We start from the raw sequence: 22033 nt of genomic DNA, 5'->3' as shown, positions 1-22033 counted from the left end.
GTAAATCTGAAGTTGAATCTGAAGACAATGGAACTTAATACCTTCTGTCACTTAGATGTTTCTCTATTTTGGAGGTATAATCTGAGCGGTTAAGAATGACTATTCCACTCCCTTTGTCAGCTGGCTTGATTACGATCTTAGGGTGCCTAGCTAGAGAACACATAGCTCTACTTTCTTCTCTGGAGAGATTGCAGAAACAAGGTCTGCTCTTTTTCTCAATATTACACAAGAATTGAAAGCTTGTGTAAGCAGATCAATTCTTATCCATACGTGCCAATAATTATGATTTCTAACAGTGGCACACTCTCGGGGTGCTTTTACCATTACAAGACAGCAACTTTGTTTCTCTACCACTTTTAACGCTTTTAGCTGCATGCATGAGTACAGATTGTCGTACTTAGGTGGATTCTGATGCTGTTTCATGTGCTCTTTTTTGATTTAAAAGTAGCATAGAGCACTAGTTCTCTAAGGTGTCAGAATTGCCTAAGATTCATCCTTTTATAAGAGTTAAGTGTTTAATACATTTTTTTTACTATATGTAGGATTCAGAGTTGTGTCTTCTAACACATATTATATTAAATACATCACTCAAATCATTTTAAACCATACCACCAGGTTAGTAATTATAAATATTTATAAATGATCTAGAGATGGGGGTAACTAGTGAGGTAATTACATTTGCCGATGACACAAAATTATTCAAAGTTGTTAAATCGCAACAGGATTGTGGGCATCTAAATGGCAGATGATGCTTAATGTGAGCAAGTGCAAAGTGATGCATGTGGGAAAGAGGAACCCAAATTATAGCTACGTAATTCAATGTTCCACATTAGGAGTCACCGACCAAGAAAGGGATCTTAGGTGTCATCGTTGATGATACATTGAAACCCTCTGCTCGGTGTGCTGAGGTGGCTAAGAAAACAAATAGAATGTTAGGTATTATTAGGAAAGGAATAGAAAACAAAAGTGAGGACGTTATAATGCCTTTGTATCGGTCCATGGTGTGACCACACCTCGAATATTGTGTTCAGTTCTGGTCACCACTAGGACTCTTCAGCTTGGAGAAAAGACGGCTGAGGGGAAATATGATAGAAGTCTATAAAATAATGAGTGGAGTGGAACGGGTAGACGTGAATCATTTGTTTACTCTTTCCAAAAATACAAGGACTAGGGGGCATGTAATGAAGCTACAAAGTAGTAAATTTAAAACGAATTGGAGAAAATGTTTCTTCACTCAACATGTAATTAAACTCTGAAATTCGTTGCCAGAGAATGTGGTAAAGGCGGTTTAAAAAAAGGTTTGGACGGCTTCCTAAAGGAAAGGTCCATAGACCATTATTTAAATGGACTTGGGGAAAATCCACTGCATATTACTAGGATAAGCAGCATAAAATGTATTGTACGTTTTGGGATCTTGCCAGGTATTTGTGACCTGGATTGGCCACTGTTGGAAACAGAATGCTGGGCTTGATGCTGGTCTGTCCCAGTATGGCAATATTTATGTACTTATGATATATTATGAACCATGTTGTATGACATACTGACTCTGTGTCTTGCGTTAATTTCAAGATTACCATAAAAATCATATGAGAGCCTTTAGATTTCATATTAAAACGTCTTAAAGCACACTTTTTGCTTTTAAGTTTGTTTTGCCAATATTCTGTGAATTAACTACAGTGGGGGAAATAAGTATTTGATCCCTTGCTGATTTTGTAAGTTTGCCCACTGACAAAGACATGAGCAGCCCATAATTGAAGGGTAGGTTATTGGTAACAGTGAGAGATAGCACATCACAAATTAAATCCGGAAAATCACATTGTGGAAAGTATATGAATTTATTTGCATTCTGCAGAGGGAAATAAGTATTTGATCCCCCACCAACCAGTAAGAGATCTGGCCCCTACAGACCAGGTAGATGCTCCAAATCAACTCGTTACCTGCATGACAGACAGCTGTCGGCAATGGTCACCTGTATGAAAGACACCTGTCCACAGACTCAGTGAATCAGTCAGACTCTAACCTCTACAAAATGGCCAAGAGCAAGGAGCTGTCTAAGGATGTCAGGGACAAGATCATACACCTGCACAAGGCTGGAATGGGCTACAAAACCATCAGTAAGACGCTGGGCGAGAAGGAGACAACTGTTGGTGCCATAGTAAGAAAATGGAAGAAGTACAAAATGACTGTCAATCGACAAAGATCTGGGGCTCCACGCAAAATCTCACCTCGTGGGGTATCCTTGATCATGAGGAAGGTTAGAAATCAGCCTACAACTACAAGGGGGGAACTTGTCAATGATCTCAAGGCAGCTGGGACCACTGTCACCACGAAAACCATTGGTAACACATTACGACATAACGGATTGCAATCCTGCAGTGCCCGCAAGGTCCCCCTGCTCCGGAAGGCACATGTGACGGCCCGTCTGAAGTTTGCCAGTGAACACCTGGATGATGCCGAGAGTGATTGGGAGAAGGTGCTGTGGTCAGATGAGACAAAAATTGAGCTCTTTGGCATGAACTCAACTCGCCGTGTTTGGAGGAAGAGAAATGCTGCCTATGACCCAAAGAACACCGTCCCCACTGTCAAGCATGGAGGTGGAAATGTTATGTTTTGGGGGTGTTTCTCTGCTAAGGGCACAGGACTACTTCACCGCATCAATGGGAGAATGGATGGGGCCATGTACCGTACAATTCTGAGTGACAACCTCCTTCCCTCCGCCAGGGCCTTAAAAATGGGTCGTGGCTGGGTCTTCCAGCACGACAATGACCCAAAACATACAGCCAAGGCAACAAAGGAGTGGCTCAGGAAGAAGCACATTAGGGTCATGGAGTGGCCTAGCCAGTCACCAGACCTTAATCCCATTGAAAACTTATGGAGGGAGCTGAAGCTGCGAGTTGCCAAGCGACAGCCCAGAACTCTTAATGATTTAGAGATGATCTGCAAAGAGGAGTGGACCAAAATTCCTCCTGACATGTGTGCAAACCTCATCATCAACTACAGAAGACGTCTGACCGCTGTGCTTGCCAACAAGGGTTTTGCCACCAAGTATTAGGTCTTGTTTGCCAGAGGGATTAAATACTTATTTCCCTCTGCAGAATGCAAATAAATTCATATACTTTCCACAATGTGATTTTCCGGATTTAATTTGTGATGTGCTATCTCTCACTGTTACCAATAACCTACCCTTCAATTATGGGCTGCTCATGTCTTTGTCAGTGGGCAAACTTACAAAATCAGCAAGGGATCAAATACTTATTTCCCCCACTGTATGTGCTAATGTCTTAGAATTTTTTAATTTTCCCAAAGATAGATTTTAACTGTTTAGATTTTATGATTATAACTGTTTTGTTTTTAACCACTGTTGTTTTACGGTGTGTCTTGCATCACTACTATTTGTGATTATTCTTTGTAATTTATTTTTATGATTGTTTTGTTAATTTAATGCGTCTTTTTTTGTCTAGGAAACATAAATATGTTTTATATGTTTATACAAGTTATCTATATGTTTTTTAGACTCCTGAGGCAGGCGCATTTGCTTCAAAATACGACTGCTATGTCAAGTCATTTGGTGTTATCCAATAAAATTTTATACATAGAACTAGTGTCTCCCTTGTGATATTTGAAAGAGCCAACCTACCCTACTCCTAGAATTGTGTACATATAGAAATATGCAAGTTGCCATTTATTGTCTCTGCTATTTGTGCTATAGGGAACATCAGAATGGCCCCTAAGCAACTGGTTATGACCCAAAGGGTAACTTTACCTTAGAGGAAGTGAAGATGCTTGTTTGGTAGGTTCTCAAACATCAAAGGAATCTCATTGGATTGGCAGGACAGTGCCTCAGTGCCTATACTAAACAAAAAAACATGGGTTGGGATATGTCACAAGCTGAATGTCCCAATGATAGAGATGTGGATGACTTGAAGTGTAAATGGAGGGAACTCTGCAGGAAAGCAAGTGGCATCTACCAGCCCAACCAGGAGACACTGAGTCCTCTAGACCCTAAATGAAGAGGGAGATTGGTGACCTGGACACGTCTTTCCAGCAAACCAGGAGGAAATGTACATAGCTACACAGGCACCCAGACCCTTGTCATCCTAGCCCGGTCCATCATATACTAGAGGCAGCAGGTGCCAATCTGTTAGGCAAATGGTAGATGATCTAGGTATTGTATAGGAGGGGGCTCTTGGTGTAATGTACCTGTGTCATCTAAAACAGGTGTCACCATCACCAAACTGTGTTACAGTCCCCCTCCCCCTCCCCTCTCGGCGGCCCTGCAAATAGTAACTACCACCTGTGGAGGGGCATAATCGAACAGGGTGCCGAAGTTTTCCTGGGGCCGTCCTCGCAGGATGTCTCTGTGAAGGGGTGGGGAAACCTGTATTATCGAAACAAGATGGGCGTCCATCTTTCATTTCGATAATACGGTCAGGGACGCCCAAATCTCAACATTTTGGTCAACCTTAGAGATGGTCATCCTTAGGTTGTCCTTAGAGATCGTCGTTCCCGGTTTTTGGTGATAATGGAAACTGAGGATGCCCATCTGAGAAATGACCAAATCCAAGCCCTTTGGTCGTGGGAGGAGCCAGCATTCGTAGTGCACTGGTCCCCCTCACATGCCAGGACACCAGCCAGGCACCCTAGGGGGTACTGCAGTGGACTTCACAAATTGCTCCCAGGAGCATAGCTCCCTTACCTTGTGTGCTGAGCCCCCAACCCCCCCCCCCCCCAACCCACTCCCCACAACTGTACACCACTACCATAGCCCTAAGGTGTGAAGGGGGCACCTACATGTGGGTACAGTGGGTTTTTGGTGGGTTTTGAAGGGCTCACATTTACCACCACAAATGTAACAGGAAGGGGGGATGGGCCTGGGTCCGCCTGCCTGAAGTGCACTGCACCCACTAAAACTGCTCCAGGGACCTGCATACTGCTGTGATGGAGCTGGATATGAAATTTGAGGCTGGCATAGAGGGTGGCAAAAAAATGTTTTAAAGTTTTTTTTTAGGGTGGGAGGGGGTTGGTGACCACTGGGGGAGTAAGGGGAGGTCATCCTCTATTCCCGTCAGTGGTCATCTGGTCAGTTCTGGCACCTTTTTGAAGCTTGGTTGCAAGAAAAAATGGACCAAGCAAAGTCGGCCAAATGCTCGTCAGGGACGTCCTTCATTTTTCCATTTTCGGCCGAGGATGCCCATCTGTTAAGCACACCCCAGTCCCGCCTTCGCTACACTGCCGACACGCCCCCGGGATCATTGGTCGTCCCCATGATGGAAAGCAGTTGACGGTGCCCAAAATCGGCTTTCGATTATGCCGATTTGGGCGACCCTGAGAGAAGGACGCCCTTCTCCCGATTTGTGTCGAAAGATGGGCGTCCTTCTCTTTCGAAAATAAGCCTGCTAGTGTCCCTTTCCTTCCTCATAACTTGAAAAATATATATGATCCAATATTTAATGGAGATTTAAATTTAAGGAGAGCAAATACAGAGCACAAACTGAAGAATTCAGAGAGTAGATAAGAGTATGGCGTCTATGAAGTATGTCTTTTTCTTATGTGATCTTTTTTTTCTGTAAGAAATTACTTTAAACTGGTTTGTAAGAATTTCTTTTTCTTTTCAGTCAGATCTTGTAGATCAAAGTATTTTTAATTTTGTCCCAGAGGGAGAACACTCAGAAGTGTATAAAATTCTGTCTGCTCATATGCTGGACCGTGATACACTGACCCCAGAACGCTTAAAATGTAAGTAATTGTTTTAAGATTGAAAGTTGGGTATTTTATCTAAAATTAAATGTGTAGCTTATGCAAAATAAAACATTCTGAACCTTGTCACTCTAAATCTATCCTTAAATACAGTATGTTTTATTCAATCTGACTCATGTTTTATTTAGGGGGAATCTTGAAACTTATCTTTTCAAGAAGTTTGTTTTGTTTAATAATTAGTGTTTTTTCTTTTCTTTTCTTTTCTTTTCTTTTTTTTAATGATTTGAACGTTGTAATTCCTGGGAGATTGTCCTGGTTCTTAGGGGATATTATGAACTGCTTAGAACTTTGCAGTTATAGCAGTATACAAATACCACAGTTAAGTTGTGTTAAATTATTTGAACATCAAATGCATAGACAGCTTCTTTGTAAACTTTTATGGCTTTCATTCTCCTACTATTCCATCCTGGACCACTAATATTCACCAGAAGCTATTACAAAATTAATCAAATTCATTTTAACTCACAGCTATTTCCACCTATCTGCAAATCATGGGCACTGCTATGGGCACCAGGCACCAAAGTATGCAAACCTCTTCATGGCAGAATTGGAAGAGACATTTTTGAATACATATCAGACTAAGGGCCCTGTTTACTAAGCCACGCTATAGGCACTCTAGCGTTTTTAGCATGTGCTAAAAATTAGTGCACGCTAAAAACAGCGCACCTGTAGTGCAGCTTAGTAAACAGGACCCTAAAGCCCTAAAATATTACCTGTATATTGATGACATTTGAACTGAGTGAAAAGAGACTAACAATTTTACAGTTCTTTCAATACATACCATCCTACAATCAAATTCAAAATTGACTATTCCTAAGAAAAAGTTAGCTTTCTAGACACCACAGTTTCCATCAACAATGGCTATATACATACAAAAAAAATCTATTATATACAGCCAAGTCTCATGATACCATCATATCTGCTTTGACATAAGAGACAGAGAATAACAACCTCAAAATCCTGACTGAATCCTTCAAACAAAAAGGCTACAACCCCAAATTAATCTCCAAGAATATTGCCTCATCCCTTAAAACACCCAGAGAAAACCTTGTGCAGTATAAAGAAAACCATAGAGAGAATCCCCCTTGTAGTGACATATAATCCAGAGCTGGAAAAACTGAGACAATTCATAAAAGATCTACAACCACTACTCCAGGAGAATGAATTACTGAAAGTGATATTCCCTGCTACACCTATGTTGGCGTTCCAACAACCACCTAATCTAAAATCTAAAAATTACTGAAAAGCAAGCTCCCAACAGAAGCTCAAAAAGAAGAGAATGAATCCTACTACACATGCTCATCTTCAAATGTGGTATATATCATTTAGTTCAAAAAGTGTGAATAATGGGCTATGTTGGAGAGACATGCCAGATGCTAAAGACAATAATCAATTTACCTAGATATATTAAACATTACAATGCCAACCAGGATGTCACCTGTGTGGGACTTCACGTCACAAAACCAGAACACTGTATCAATGATTTTATGGGGAGAATACTAAAAGATTTTAAGACAATCCGGGAACATAAGACCTTTGAAATCAAAATGATGAAATATTTTGACACCCACCAAGACAGGACTTAACAAAGATTTGGGGTTTCTGTCACATTGCAAACTATAAAATTATAGTGCTTTGTCACCCTCTTATCACCCATCCATCTTTCCGTATTTCTCACCTTACCCACCCCTACACTCTTCTTCTGAGACTGTCATTGGAATACTTTTATGCTTCACTTCTGATATTTGTCGACATTTGCTCATTTCTGATCTGAAGAAGAATGGTTACCTTTGAAAACTAATCAAAAGTGTATTAAGTTAGTCAAATAAAAAAAGGCATCATCTTATTTCCTTTGTTTTATTTTATTTCTATATATTACCTTTCATTGCATAGATTTTTCATTCTTTTCAGCAAAACATCTATCAGAATTCTGTTGCCATATGCTGCGAGGAACAATAGACCCTAACGAGCTGCCTACATATGAATGTGTAAAATTTATAGGAAATTTCAAATGTTTAAACAATGGTAAGCTGTCAATTTTTTCATGTTATTTGTAACATAGAATAAAGTGACGTGTTTTCGGATATGCTTGTCATTTAGCTGAATATTAAAAATGTAATATGTAAGTAAGTGCACAGTTGGTGTTTCTCGCTGATGTACTAAATACATTTTTGTGCATGCATTATTTTGCTACAGAAAATTTTGTATAAAAATAACTACTTACTGTGAGAGTTGTTTTGGTGAAAAATATTTTTTGAAATTTTGCATGTAGTTTTACCATGCACTAGTTGTGAGCTGCTGTGCATAATTTTGCATTTCAGTAACACATTAACATTATTTTAAATAACATTTACAAGTGAAGAACCATGCAAAATTTTACTGTTTGCAAAGGAGAAAAATATTGCAGTCTGCTTCTTACCCTGTTGCAAATAATGGATAGGTGCCTATCAGGCTTATTTTTGAAAGAGAAGGGTGCCCATCTTTCGACACAAATCGGAAGATAGGCGTCCTTCTCCCAGGGTTGCCCAAATTGGCATAATCAAAAGCCAGTTTTGGGCGTCCTCAAGTGCTTTCCGTTGCGGGGACAACCAAAGTTCACGGGGGTATGTCAGAAGTATAGCAAAGGCGAGACTGGGGCATGCCTAACATATGGGCGTCCTCAACCGATAATGAAAAAAGAAGGGCGTCCCTGACGAGCACTTGGGCGACTTGGTCCATTTTTTGTTACGACCAAGCTTCAAAAAGGTGCCCAAACTGACCAGATGACCACCGGAAGGAATGGGGATGACTTCCCCTTACTCCCCCAGTGGTCACCAACCCCCTCCCACCCTAAAAAAAACTTTAAATATTTTTTTGCCAGCCTCTATGCCAGCCTTAAATGTCATACCCAGCTCCCTGACAGCAGTATGCAGGTCCCTGGAGCAGTTTTAGTGGGTGCAGTGCATTTCAGGCAGGCGGACCCAGGCCCATCCCCCCTACCTGTTACACTTGTGGTGGTAAATATGAGCCCTCCAAAACCCACCAGAAATCCACTATACCCACATGTAGGTGCCCCCCTTCACCCTTAGGGCTATGGTAGTGTTGTACAGTTGTGGGGAGTGGGTTTTGGGGGGCTCAGCACCCAAGGTAAGAGAGCTATGCACCTGGGAGCAATTTGTGAAGTCCACTGCAGTGCCCTCTAGGGTGCCTGGTTGGTGTCCTGGCATGTCCTGGAATGTGAGGGGGACCAGTGCACTACGAATGCTGGCTCCTCCCACGACCAAATGGCTTGGATTTGGTCGTTTCTGAGATGGGCATCCTCGGTTTCCATTATCGTGGAAAACCGACCATCTCTAAGGACGACCATCTCTAAGGTCGACCTAAATTTCGCGATTTGGGCGTCCCTGACCGTATTATCGAAACGAAAGATGGATGCCCATCTTGTTTTGATAATACGGGTTTCCCCGTCCCTTCGCCAGGACGTCCTGCGAGGACATCCTCAGGAAAACTTGGGTGCCCCTCCAAGTTGTCTTTGTAAAATAGGTTTAAAATAGTTGCCTTTTTGAATCTTTGACTTAGGTTTCCCATTATAAAATTACCCTTATATGTTCAATGACAGCTCTTGGAACTGCTCATTTTCAAAAGAGAAAAATGTCTAAAAAGTGGCATAAAGCAGCATTTGGACGTTTTTCTCACAAAAACGTACAAATTGGTATTTTTGAAACCTAGCTTTTAGAAGTTTTTCTATGCTGTTCGTCTGCAGTGTGTCCAGATCTCAAGGGGGCGTGTTAAGGGCAGGATTTGGGCATTCCTGAGACTTGGACTTTTTCAGCCATACTGGAACAAAACCAAACCATCCAGGACTAAAACTAAGATGTTTTGAGCTAAACCTGTTTTTATAACGAATAAGGCACAAAAAGGCACCCCAGATAATCACTGGAGGGAATCAGGGATGACCTCCCCTTGCTCCCCCAGTGGTCACTGACCCACCCGCCCCCCAAAAAAAATGTGATTAAAACCTTACGTACCAGTCTCTGCCAGCCTCAGATGTTATACTCAGTTCCATTAGAGTAGTATGCAGGTCCCTGGAGTAGTCTAGTGGTGGGTACAGTTCACTGTAGACAGGTGGACCCAGGTCCATACCTCCCTCTACCTGTTGTGGTTGAAACTATGTGCCCTCCAAAAATCACCAGAAACCCACTGTACCCACTTCACCTATACGGGCTATTGTAGTGGCGTACAGTTGGAGGTGGTGGGTTTTGGTGGGCTCAGCAGACGAGATTAGGAAGCAATGATGAGATGTGTATCTGGTAGCATTTATTTGAAGTCCACTGTAGTGCCCCTAGGGTGCCCCATTGCTCTCCTGGGATGTCTGGGGACCAGTCTACTAAAAATGCTGGCTCCTCCTACATCCCAATAGCTTGATTTTCTGTGTGTTGCACTTGGACTTTTTTTTTTCCGAAAATGGTAAAATAAAAAAAAGTACAAAGCACAAAACCTTGTTCGAAATGGTATTTTCGAAAAAAAGATAGTTTTCCTTTTTTCGAAAACGACGTTCTTTCCTATTTGGATTTTGGATGTTTTGTACAAAACGTCCAAAGTTGGACTTAGATTCCATATTGAAAATGTCACTCTATATGTTCCAATTTGCACTTTTTTTTTGTCTGTTCTGATTTAGTACCTAATTCTGCACATAATGGTTTTGAAGGAGGTTTGCAACGATCCCTTAAACCTGCGTATGAAGACAGAATCTGTTTTGTAGCTACAGTAAGATTAGCTACTCCACAGTTTATTAAGGTATGTTTTACATTTTGCTTCTTCAAGTTAAAAGAAATAGGTACTGCTGTGTAGTTTTGTGTTATGATCTACAGTAAATGAGCTAACTAGGGGCCCCACCGTAACAAAGAACATGATGGCAAATTGAAGTCCTTTAATGCAGGTATTGAACTGTAATATGTTGGACATCTAATTTTTCCAGGAGAATCCGCCTAAGCGGAGAACTCAAACGCTGCACGGAAAAACACAAAAGTGTAAAGAGAAAAGGTGAGAGGTTGACCACGGATACTGGAAAGATGAATACTGAAGTAAAAATGTTTATTGATAAAAAGACTTGACATAAATGTTGTGTTTCGGTCACTTGGCCTGCATCAGGAGTCTACAAGGAAATGTACATAGATAAAAAATTAACAGTAATTTTTTATGTATGTACATTTCCTTGTAGACTCCTGAACCTCCCCTCCACCTGAAAGAAGAAAATCTCCTCCGGAGAACCTTTCATTCCTTTCTTTTGTTAAGGAAATGGCTGATGTTATTCCCTTTCCTTTTGAAGTGGAGGACTAGCCCAGGGCCAAGATTCTCGAGGTCCTGGACTACAGGTCTCCTCCTATAGAGTCTGTGACTGTCCCTTTCCATGAGGTACTCCAGGAAGTCCTCGTTAGGAACTGGGAGTCCCCTCTGTCGGTCCCGGTCATTCTGAAGAAGATTGACACCCGGTATCGGATCCACAGTGCACCTGGTTTTGATAAGCCTCAGTTGCCTCACAATTCCATGGTGGTGGAATCCGCTCTCAAAGAGTCAGGAGTTCCAAGGTCTATTCCTCAGTGCCCACGGGTAAAGAAGCTAGAACCCTGGATTCTTTTGGGAGGAGGATATATCAGGCTTCAATGCTCATCTCCCGAATACAGTCATAACAGCTCTTCACGAGCATCCACTTGCAAAACTCGGTGCGCAAGTTGTCGGACATGGCTGAGACGCTCCCTCCAGAGCAGGCCGAGTCACTTCGCAATTTGGTCAAGCAGCAGAAGGCGTGTCGAACGTTCTTGGCCAGGGACACTTACAACACTTTTGATGTGGCATCCAGGATCTCTGCTCAGAGCATATCAATGCACAGATTCTCATGGCTGTGTGTTTTGGATTAAAAACTGGTTAAAGAATAGGAAATAGAGAGTATGGTTAACGGTCAGTATTCTCAATGGAGAAGGGTAGATAGTGAGGTTCCCCAGGGGTCTGTGCTGGGACCACTGCTTTTTAACATATTTATAAATGATCTAGAGATGGTAACTAGTGAGGTAATTACATGTACTGATGACACAAAGTTATTCAAAGTTGTTAAATCGCAAGAGAATTGTGAAAAATTACAAGAGGACCTTACGAGACTGGGAGACTGGGCATCTAAATGGCAGATGACGTTTAATGTTGACAAGTGCAAAGTGATGCATGTGGGAAAGAGGAACCCAAATTATAGTTATGTAATGCAAGGTTCCACATTAGGAGTCATCAACCAGGAAAAGAGATCTAGGCATCATTGTTGATGATACTTTGAAACCCTCTTCTCAGTGTGTGGCGGCGGCTAAGAAAGCAAATAAAATGTTAGGTATTATTAGGAAAGGAATGGAAAACAAAAATGAGAACGTTATAATGCCTTTGTTTCGGTCCATGGTGCAACCACACCTCGAATATTGTGTTCAGTTCTGGTCACCGCATCTCAAAAAAGATATAGTGGAATTAGAAAAGGTACAGAGGAGGAAAATGATAAAGGGGATGGGACGACTTCCTTATGAGGAAAGGCTAAAGCGGCTAGGGCTCTTCAGCTTGGAGAAAAGACAGCTGAGGGAAATATGATAGAGGTCTATAAAATGACTGGAATAGAACGGGTAGACGTGAATCGCTTGTTTACTCTTTCCAAGAATACTAGGACTAAGGGGCACAAAATGAAGCTGCAAAGTAGTAAATTTAAAATGAATTGGAGAAAATGTTTCTTCACTCAATGTATAATTAAGCTCTGGAATTTGTTGCCAGGGAATATAGTAAAAGCAGTTAGCTTAGCGGAGTTTAAAAAAGGTTTGGCTGGCTTCCTAAAGGAAAAGACCATACACTATTATTAAAATGGACTTGGGGAAAATCCACTGCTTATTTCTAGGATAAGCAACCTAACATGTATTGTACTTTTTTGGGATCTTTCCAGGTACCTGTGACCTGGATTGGCCACTGTTGGAAACAGGATACTGGGCGTGATAGACCTTTGGTCTGTCCCAGTATAGCAATAATGTACTTATGTAACATTCTGTTCAGCAAAGGTTGGCAGATGCACTATGCCAGGAGGGGGGGGGGGGGGAATAACCTTTTTGGAGAGAAGTTCAGGAGATCACTGACCAAATCAAAAACATACTGATGCCATCTCTTCTCTCTCTCGCTGGGCGGCTTCTGCATTTACCTCCTCAGCTAGGAGGACATTTGGCAAACCAAGGAGGAGTGCCTATTACTATTAAAGGCGTAGGTACAACCCCTCGGCTTGCCAGCTTGTTCATGCTCAACCCCAGCATTCTCGTTCACGTCAACAGCATTAGCCAAAGGCCCCTACTGCTCCCCAGCAAAGCAAGGGACGAGCTTTTGACTGAGCATAGCTTCAGTGAAAGTGTCCATCCCAGATGACTTGCCAGTGGGGGGGGGGGGGGGGGGGGTCCTAAAGTTTTTTTCACGAAAGGTGGCCCCTTATAACCTCCAACCGGTGGGTTCTTCAAATAGTCTGTCTCGAATACACACTGAATTGGTATCTAAAACCTTCACATTGCCCACTGAGAGATCATTCGTTCAGCTCTCAGCACAGGCAGGTACTTGCAGATGAACTCTCAGCCCTTCTAAAGGCCCATGAGGTTGAGCCCGTTCCACCAGGGGAGGAAGGGCAGGGATTCTATTCCAGGTACTTCCTTGAGCAAAAGAAGACAGGGGGGATGCGTCCCATCCTAGACCTAAGAGCTCTGAACAAATTCCTAGTCTGAGAAAAGTTCAGGATGGTGTCCCTGGGCACTCTTCTCCTAGTGATTCAGGAAAACGATTGGCTATGCTCTCTGCTCTTAAAGCATTCATATACTTACATCCCGCTACTTCCAGCCCACCTGAAGTATCTTTGATTTTGGCTGGGAACACATAACTTTCAGTACCGTGTGTTGCCTTTTGGCGTCGCGTCAGCTCCCAGGCTCTTCAACAAATGTCTAGTGGTAGTTGCAGCATCGCTAAACAGACCGGGAGTTCATGAGGGGCACACTCGAACGGGGCGCCCAAGTTTTCCTGAGGGTGTCCTCACAGGACGTCCCTGCGAAGGGGCGGGGAAACCCGTATTATTGAAACAAGATGGGCATCCATCTTTTGTTTCGATAATACGGTCGGGGACGCCCAAATCTCAACATTTAGGTCGTCTTTAGAGATGGTCGTCCCCAGTTTTCAGCGATAATGAAAACCGAGGACGCCCATCTCAGAAACGACCAAATCCAAGCCCTTTGGTCATGGGAGGAGCCACCATTCGTAGTGCACTGATCCCCCTCACATGCCAGGACAACAACCGGGCACCCTGGGGGGCACTGCAGTGGACTTCACAAATTGCTCCCAGGTGCATAGCTACCTTACCGTGGGTGCTGAGCCCCCCCAAACCCCCCCAAAACCCACTCCCCACAACTGTACAACACTACCATAGCCCTAAGTGGTGAAGGGGGGGCACCTAGATGTGGGTACAGTGGGTTTTGGAAGGCTCACATTTACCACCACAAGTGTAACAGGTAGGGGGAGATGGACCTGGGTCCACCTGCTTGAAGTGCACTGCACCCACTAAAACTTCTCCAGGGACCTGCATACTGCTGTCAGGGAGCTGGATATGACATTTGAGGCTGGCATAAAAGTATTTGTAAAGTTTTATTTATAGGGTGGGAGGGGGTTAGTGACCACTGGGGGAGTAAGGGGAGGTCATCTGGTCAGTTCGGGCACCTTTTTGAGGCTTGGTCGCAAGAAAAAATGGACCAAGTAAAGTCGGCCAAGTGCTCGTCAGGGACGCCCTTCTTTTTTCCATTATCGGTTGAGGACGCCCATGTGTTAAGCACATCCCAGTCCTGCCTTTGCTATGCTTCCGACACGGCCCCGTGAACTTTGGTCATCTCCGTGACGGAAAGCAATTGAGGACGCCCAAAATCGGTATTCGATTATGCCGATTTGGGCGACCCTGGGAGAAGGACGCCCATCTCCCGATTTATGTCAAAAGATGGGCGCCCTTCTCTTTCGAAAATAAGCTTGCATGTGTTCCCATATCTCGATGATTGGCTGGTAAAGATTACCACTTTGGCTGGTGCTCAGGAGTCCATGCAAAAGACTATTCGGGTGCTCGAGCTATTAGGGTTCGTTTTAAACTATCCCATCTTCACCCTGTCCAGAGATTGGAGTTCATAGGAGCCCTGCTTGATACACAGATGGTTCGAGCCTACCTTCTGGAGACGAGAGTGGACACCCTGCTCAATACACAGAAGGTTCGAGCCTACCTTCCAGAGATGAGAGCGGACACTCTTGTTGCACTTGCTTCCAGGGTTCAAACCTCTCAGCAGGTCACAGCTCGGCAGATGTTGAAAGTGTTGGGCCACATGGCTTCCACAGTGTATGTTACACTCATGACACGTCTTCACATGAGAACTGCTTAATGGACCCTGGCTTCTCAGTGCTATCAAGTCATGGGGAGCCTAGAAGATGTCATCCGAGTGTCTCCAGATCTTGTAAGCTCCCTTCAATGGTGGACCATTTGATCAAGTTTGACTCTGGGACTTCCATTCCAAATTCCTCAGTCACAAAAAGTGCTGACGTTAGATTCATCTCTCCTGGGATGGGGAGGGGGGGGGGGGGCTCACGTAGATGGGCTTCGCACTCAAGGTCTTTGGTCCATCCATGAAATGAAACTTCAGGACAATTTCCTGGAGCTCTAGGCGATCTGGAATGCTATAAAAGCCTTTCCAAGATCAGCTGTCTCATCAAATTGTACTCATCCAGACAGACAATCAGGTTGCAATGTATTACACCAACAAACAGGGGAGCACTGGATCACACCCTCTGTGTCAGGAGGCCATTTGGATGTGGCATTGGGTTCACCAATATGGCATGTTCCTTTGATCCACTTCTCTGGCAGGCAAAAACAATACCCTGGCCAACAGAGTGAGCAACCATATGAGTGGTCTCGAGCATGGGGTACCCCTTCGGTGGATCTTTTTGCCACTCAGATCAACCACAAGGTCCCTCACTTCTGTTCCAGGCTTCAGGCCCATGACAGACTAGTGTCAAATGCCTTCTTCCTCAATTGAGGGACAGGTCTTCTGTATGCATATCCTCCCTAGTGGGGAAAACTTTGTTGAAGCTCAAGCAAGACTGCGGAACCATGATTCTGATCACACCATACTGGCTGCTGCAGATCTGGTTCTCTCTTTTTCTGGAGTTATCCTCTGAAGAACAGTGGAGATTGGAGTGTTTTCCGACCTTTATCACACAGAACGTGGGCTCTCTTCTACATCCCATCCTCCAGTCTCTGGCTCTCACAGCTTGGATGTTGAGAGCCTAGAATTCGCTTCCTTTGGTCTTTCGGAGGGTGTCTTCTGGGTCTTGCTGGCTTCCAGGAAAGACTCCACTATGAAGTGCTATTCTTTCAAATGGAGGAGGTTTGCCATCTGGTGTGAAAAAAGGGCCTAGATCCCCTTGTTTGCCCTACAGAGTCCCTGCTTGAATACTTTCTACACCTATCAGAGTATGATCTCAGCACCAATTCTGTAAGGGTTCACCTTAGTTCAATTAGTGCTTATCATCAATGTGTAGAAGGTAAGCCCATCTCAGAACAGCCTCTAGTTCGCTATATGAGAGATTTGCCTCGTGCCCATCCTGGCGAAAGCAGCTTGCACACCTTGGATTGCAAGAGAGCATTGGTCTACTTCATTGAGAGGACCAGGCCCCACAGACAGTCTGCCCAACCTTTTGTTTCTTTTAATCCCAACAAGATTGGGGTCGCCATTTGGAAATTCACCATATCTAATTGGTTGGCAGATTGCATTTCCTTCACTTTTGCCCAGACTGGGCTGGCCCTAGAGAGTCATGTCACAGCTCATAATGTCAGTGCCATGGCTGCATCGGTAGACCACTTGAGGTCAGCCTCCATTGAAGAAATTTGCAAGGCTGTGACGTGGTCTTCAGTCCACACATTCACATCATACTATTGCCTTGAGCAGGATAACCAACTTGACAGTCGGTTTGGGCAGACAGTGTTGCAGAATCTGTTTGGGGTCTAGAATCCAACTCCACCCTCCTAGGCCCATTTTATTTTGTTTCAAGCTGCTCTCGTTCAGATTGTATATAATTTCAGGTTAATCTGTGTTATGTCCTCGCTGTTGCGAGGCCCAATTGAGCAATGTTTGTTGTTTTTGGTGAGCCTGGCTGCTAGGGATTCCCCACTTGTGAGAATAAATAAGCCTGCTTGTTCTCGTAGAAAGCGAAGATACTTACCTGTAGCAGGTGTTCTCCGAGGACAGCAAGCTTTATGTTCTCACAATCCCTCCTACCTCCCCTTGGAGTTGTCTCCTTTGTTATTTTTACTTTATTTTTGCTGTAGTGTTAAACTGAGGAGACCGTGTTCTCACAGAAGGCGGGAAGCTACTCGCGCATGCGCAGTGGAGTGTGTCTTGCGCTCCACAAAGCTCTACTTATACTTGTTATAAGTTCCGGACCTGACGACGCAGGTCTGCGTCACCGACTTGCGACAATATAAAGCCTGCTGTCCTCAGAGAACAGCTACTACAGGTAAGTACCTTCGCTTTATCCCAATCATGAAAAAATGTAAAGAGCCAAGACATCTTATTTCTAATTACAGACCAATAGCTTCTATCTTGTTTTTTGTTAAGCTTTTGGAGGGATTGGTGGCTTTACAGTTTACAGATTATCTGGAACAACATGACATTTTGCATTTCTCTCAGTCTGCCTCTGGTATTGTAATTTGATCTCTCCAGTGCCTTTGATCTAGTAGATCACAATATTTTATTACACATTTTGGAGAATATTGGCATTGTTGGTGTTTATAATTAGATCTGCCTCACCCATTTGGGAAGCGGAAGCCATGGGCTCTCTGTATTATCCTAGAGAGGACTGCAAATCCCCTCTAGATGCTTAATTACCCCAACCTTAAATCTGCTCATGACAGGCTTACACCGTCAAGGCAGTATAGACCCTTGTAATTAGGAAGGAACCCAGTATGTAGTAGATATAATAAGATAGTTTATTACAATCTTACCAATGGTAGTACAGGCAGGTTAAGCATTCACATAATGGGGCAGCATATCATGGCACGTCCTCTCTCTCTAGCCTTCTGGAGTCTTCCTTTTCTGTTCTTCTTCTCCTCTTGTCTGATCTAATACCCCTCAAACTGCTGCTTATATACAATTTTGGCCCTATTCATTTCAATGGACCCCAGCTGTCTCAACAGGGCTCTTGGTTCTTATCAGTTGATCAGAATGACTTCACATGTTCCCAAACCTTCCTCTAGCCCCCCCTTTGGATGTTCTCACCCGGGGTGCAGCTGACCCAGCACTATCTCTACATAACCATAGCAACTCTTGCTCATGACGTATTGCAGGTTCCAGTCTCAGGATTGTTTATAGAGTAGATTGCCCCCACCCTCTGTCAGTTCTCAATTACCTCATTTCAGCACTTGCCACAGTGAAATGTAACTGTGTCAAAGGTGATCTCTGATTTTTACAAGCTAGCTCTCTTTTATATCAGAGATGGTTTTGATTTTAAGAAGCCTAGCTCTTATTATGAGCCATTGGCCTGTATTTTACTGAGAGCAAGGGCTAGCATAACTCTTCATTGGTCAGGTCCACAATTGGTTTTGAGGTTTGCTTACACAACGCTCGTACAGAGTTAAAATGGATGATAGTCTTTCAGACAAATGAACAAATTTTTGTGGAGTCCCTCAGGGTTCCCCATATCCTGTATCTCCCATACTCTTCAATGTTTATGCACACTCTCTAGGTTTCTTTTGGGAAAACAGGGTGTTTGTCTTTATGGTTATGCAGATGATATAACTGTCTTAATTCCTATTGACACCTTGGTTTTTTTACATTCTCATTTAGTACATAAAATTATGGTTATTTAGGAAAATTGGTGAAATTGCATAAATTAAAATTAAATACAGAGAAAACAAAATGTATGCTTATTAGCAATTCCTCTGAAAAAGAGAAGAATAGTGTGCAATCAATTAAACAACTTATCCCTTTTCTTCTGCTATTAGAATTCTGGGAATATTCCTTGATTCTAGATTGACATTACAGTCCCAGGTTAATACTCTGGAACAGAGGTCTTTTCTTATTGTGCAAAATCTTTGCCATGTACACAAATAACTTTATCAGGATCATTTTCATTTAATAATGCTTTTGTACTGTAAGTCTTTGAGATTATTGTAATATCATTTGCCTGGGTTGTTATAAGCAAGTATTTAAAAAAAACTTCAATCTATTCAAAATACTGCTTTTCGATTAATCTATTCTTTGAAGAAATTTGACAACTTATCTGTTTGGTATATGAAAATCCATTGGCTTCCCATACAGCCGAGAGGTTTATTTCACATTTTTTGGCTTACTTTACAACGTTATTTTTGGTTTTGCACCCCTATATTTGCCAAATCACTTTTCTTTCTGGTGCCTACTAATTTATTTGCTTATCCTTCTCTAAAAAATAAAAAGAGATTTAACTAGTTGACAGTTTACTTTCATATCAAGCAGCTAGACTAGATAAAGATGTTTTAACGTTATTTATATCTGTTGTAAATTATATGCTTTTCAGAAATAAGCTTAAGACATACGTATTCATATTTGTTCTGAATCTCAGAGGATAATAAATTTGAGTGGAGTTTGCGGCAAAGTTTAATTAATGATGTTTTAGTAAATTCATGTGCAATTTTTTATGGAATAGAATGAAATTTATTTAATTTGTGTCTAGACCCAATACATGGGGAATACCCAGCAGACCGATCATGGACCAACTTCGACTTACTATCGATCGAAAACATCTCTCAATCACTCAAAAGATACGCCAAATCCCAATGCAAATTAGACATCTGTCCTAGTAATCTTATAAGATCTGCCCCCCAACAATTCTTAACAGATCTCACGAGAAACATGAACTACATGCTACAAAAGGGTCTCTTCCCAAAGGATAAAGGAAATATTCTACTCACTCCTTTACCTAAAGGCACAAAGAAAAGTTCAAATGACTTAACCAACTATCGCCAAGTAGCATCTATCCCATTGATAACCAAACTCATGGAAGGCATAGTGACTAAACAGCTCACCAACTACCTAAATAAATACTCAATTCTGCACAAATCTCAATCAGGATTTCGATCGAACTACCAGCTCAGAAACAGTACTAGTAACTTTTAATGAATAAATTTAAACAAACAATGCAACTGGCAATACATACTTCTCTACAATTTGACACGTCCAGTGCCTTCGACATGGTCAACCATAGAATATTACTACACATCCTGGAATACTTTGGGAGCTGGAGGTAACGTTCTAAATGGTTTAGAGGATTCCTGACAACAAGATCATACCAAGTAACAACTAATGCGGCGTTATCAGCCCCATGGATACCCTGAATGCCTAGTTCCCCAGGATCCCCCCGCTCACCAACCCTCTTCAACCTAATGATGATACCCCAGCCAAGCTACTAGCCAATCAAAATCTCAACCCATACATATTGCAGATGATGTCACGATTTACATCCCATTCAAACATGATCTAAAGGAAATCACCAACGAAATCGACCAAAGCTTCCAAATCATGCACTCCTGGGCGGATACATTTCAGCTAAAACTCAACACAGAGAAAACACAATCCTGCTTATAATCAAAAGATAAAAACAAACGCCTATATTGCGACCCAAATCGGAGATGGGCATCTTTCATCCCGTGGGCGCCCAAATCGGCATAATTGAAAGCCGATTTTGGGCGTTCCAACTGCAATCCGTCGCGGAAACGGATAAAGTTGATGGGAGCATGTCGGGGGCTGGTGAAGGCGGAACTGGGGCGTGGTTATCGGCGAGGAAGAGGGTGAGCGTCTTAGCTGATAATCGAAAAAAAAGGCGTTTTTATACCGCGATTTTGAGTCACTTTTTCTTTTACCTTTTTTTTCCACGAACAGGTCCCAAAAAAGTGCCCCAACTGACCAGATGACCACTGGAGGGAATCGGGATGACCTCCCCGGACTCCCCCAGTGGTCATTAACCCCCTCCCACCAAAACAAAACCCACTATGCCAGCCTCAAATTCCGTACCCACCTCCATGACAGCAGAATGTGTTCTATCCTGTGACAGCCTTTCCCTGGTTCTGATGTGGCTCTCGGGTGAGTGTGACACCTTTTCTGTTATGCGCACTGCAGAGTCACATCAGCAATGCATTGTGGTGGGTGTAGGGTATTGGGCTCCGTGATTCCACTAGCTTGTGGCAAATGCTCACGATGTTGGTAGTTGGTACGCTCTACTCCCATGGTGCTTTTCCCCCTGCTGACTGGGTCAGAGTGTGCCCTGTTTTGTTTCCGGTAGTCCATGAGGTAGTGGCCATTTTTGTAAGCCAGTTTTAGATCCCTTTCACATGTTAGCCACCTTACAGAACTTAGTTCTTACCTTGAATGTGGCTGAAAGAGGGCATTGTACAGCATTCTGCCAGCTCTGACCTACTGCTCATCTCAGTACCAGGGAGACTCTTTGCCAGTGGGGCACAACCTCTGATCTGCAGTTAACTGTGAGTAAGCGTGCTATTCCAATAAAGGACGTTTTTGGAGAGATTAGTCTTCAGGTGGTCAACTGGTGTGCCAATGTTATATAGCAGCAACAAGTCCTAGAGACCCTGCGTGTATGCAGGTCCCTGGAGCACTTTTAGTGGGTACTGCAGTGCACTTCAGCCAGGTGGACCCAGGCCCATCCCCCCTACCTGTAACACTTGTGCTGGTAAATGGGAGGTCTCCAAAACCCACTGTACCCACATGTAGGTGCCCCCTTCACCCCTAAGAGCTATGGTAGTGTTGTACATTTGTGGGTAGTGGGTTTTGGGAGGGGGGTTGGGTGCTCAGCACCCGTGATAAGGGAGCTATGCATGTGGAATCGTTGTCTGAAGTCCACCGCACTGACCTCTAGGGTGCCCAGTTGGTGTCCTGGCATGTCAGGGGGGGCGAGTGTACTATGAATCGTGGCCCCTCCCCTGACCAAATGGCTCGGATTAGGAACGTTTTTTGAGCTGGGCATTTTTAGTTTCCATTATCGCTAAAAAAAAACAACGCCCAGCTGAAAAATGTCCATTTTTTCGAAAATACGGTCTGTCCCGCCTCTGCACGTACCCATTTTCGGACATAGACACCCATGGAGAAAGGCGTTTGCGTTCGATTATGCCCCTTCACGTCTTATACTCACTCACAACGTAACACAAATAAATGCACCACCATAACCACCCCCAAAA

At 43.2% G+C, this 22033-nt stretch overlaps 1 protein-coding gene across 1 annotated transcript in view; it reads left to right on the top strand.

Annotated features, from left to right (window-relative positions):
* The window catches only part of CLOCK (clock circadian regulator), a 250497-nt gene that overhangs the window by 92267 nt on the left and 136197 nt on the right, over positions 1-22033 (top strand). The window contains 3 exon segments of the mRNA XM_030192205.1: positions 5616-5736; positions 7669-7782; positions 10415-10537. Of these exon segments, the coding sequence (XP_030048065.1) occupies positions 5616-5736; positions 7669-7782; positions 10415-10537 (358 nt within the window).

This window comes from Microcaecilia unicolor, chromosome 2, assembly GCF_901765095.1.
Source record: "Microcaecilia unicolor chromosome 2, aMicUni1.1, whole genome shotgun sequence".
NCBI lineage: Eukaryota > Metazoa > Chordata > Amphibia > Gymnophiona > Siphonopidae > Microcaecilia > Microcaecilia unicolor.
This window is presented reverse-complemented; position numbering and strand designations above follow the sequence as displayed.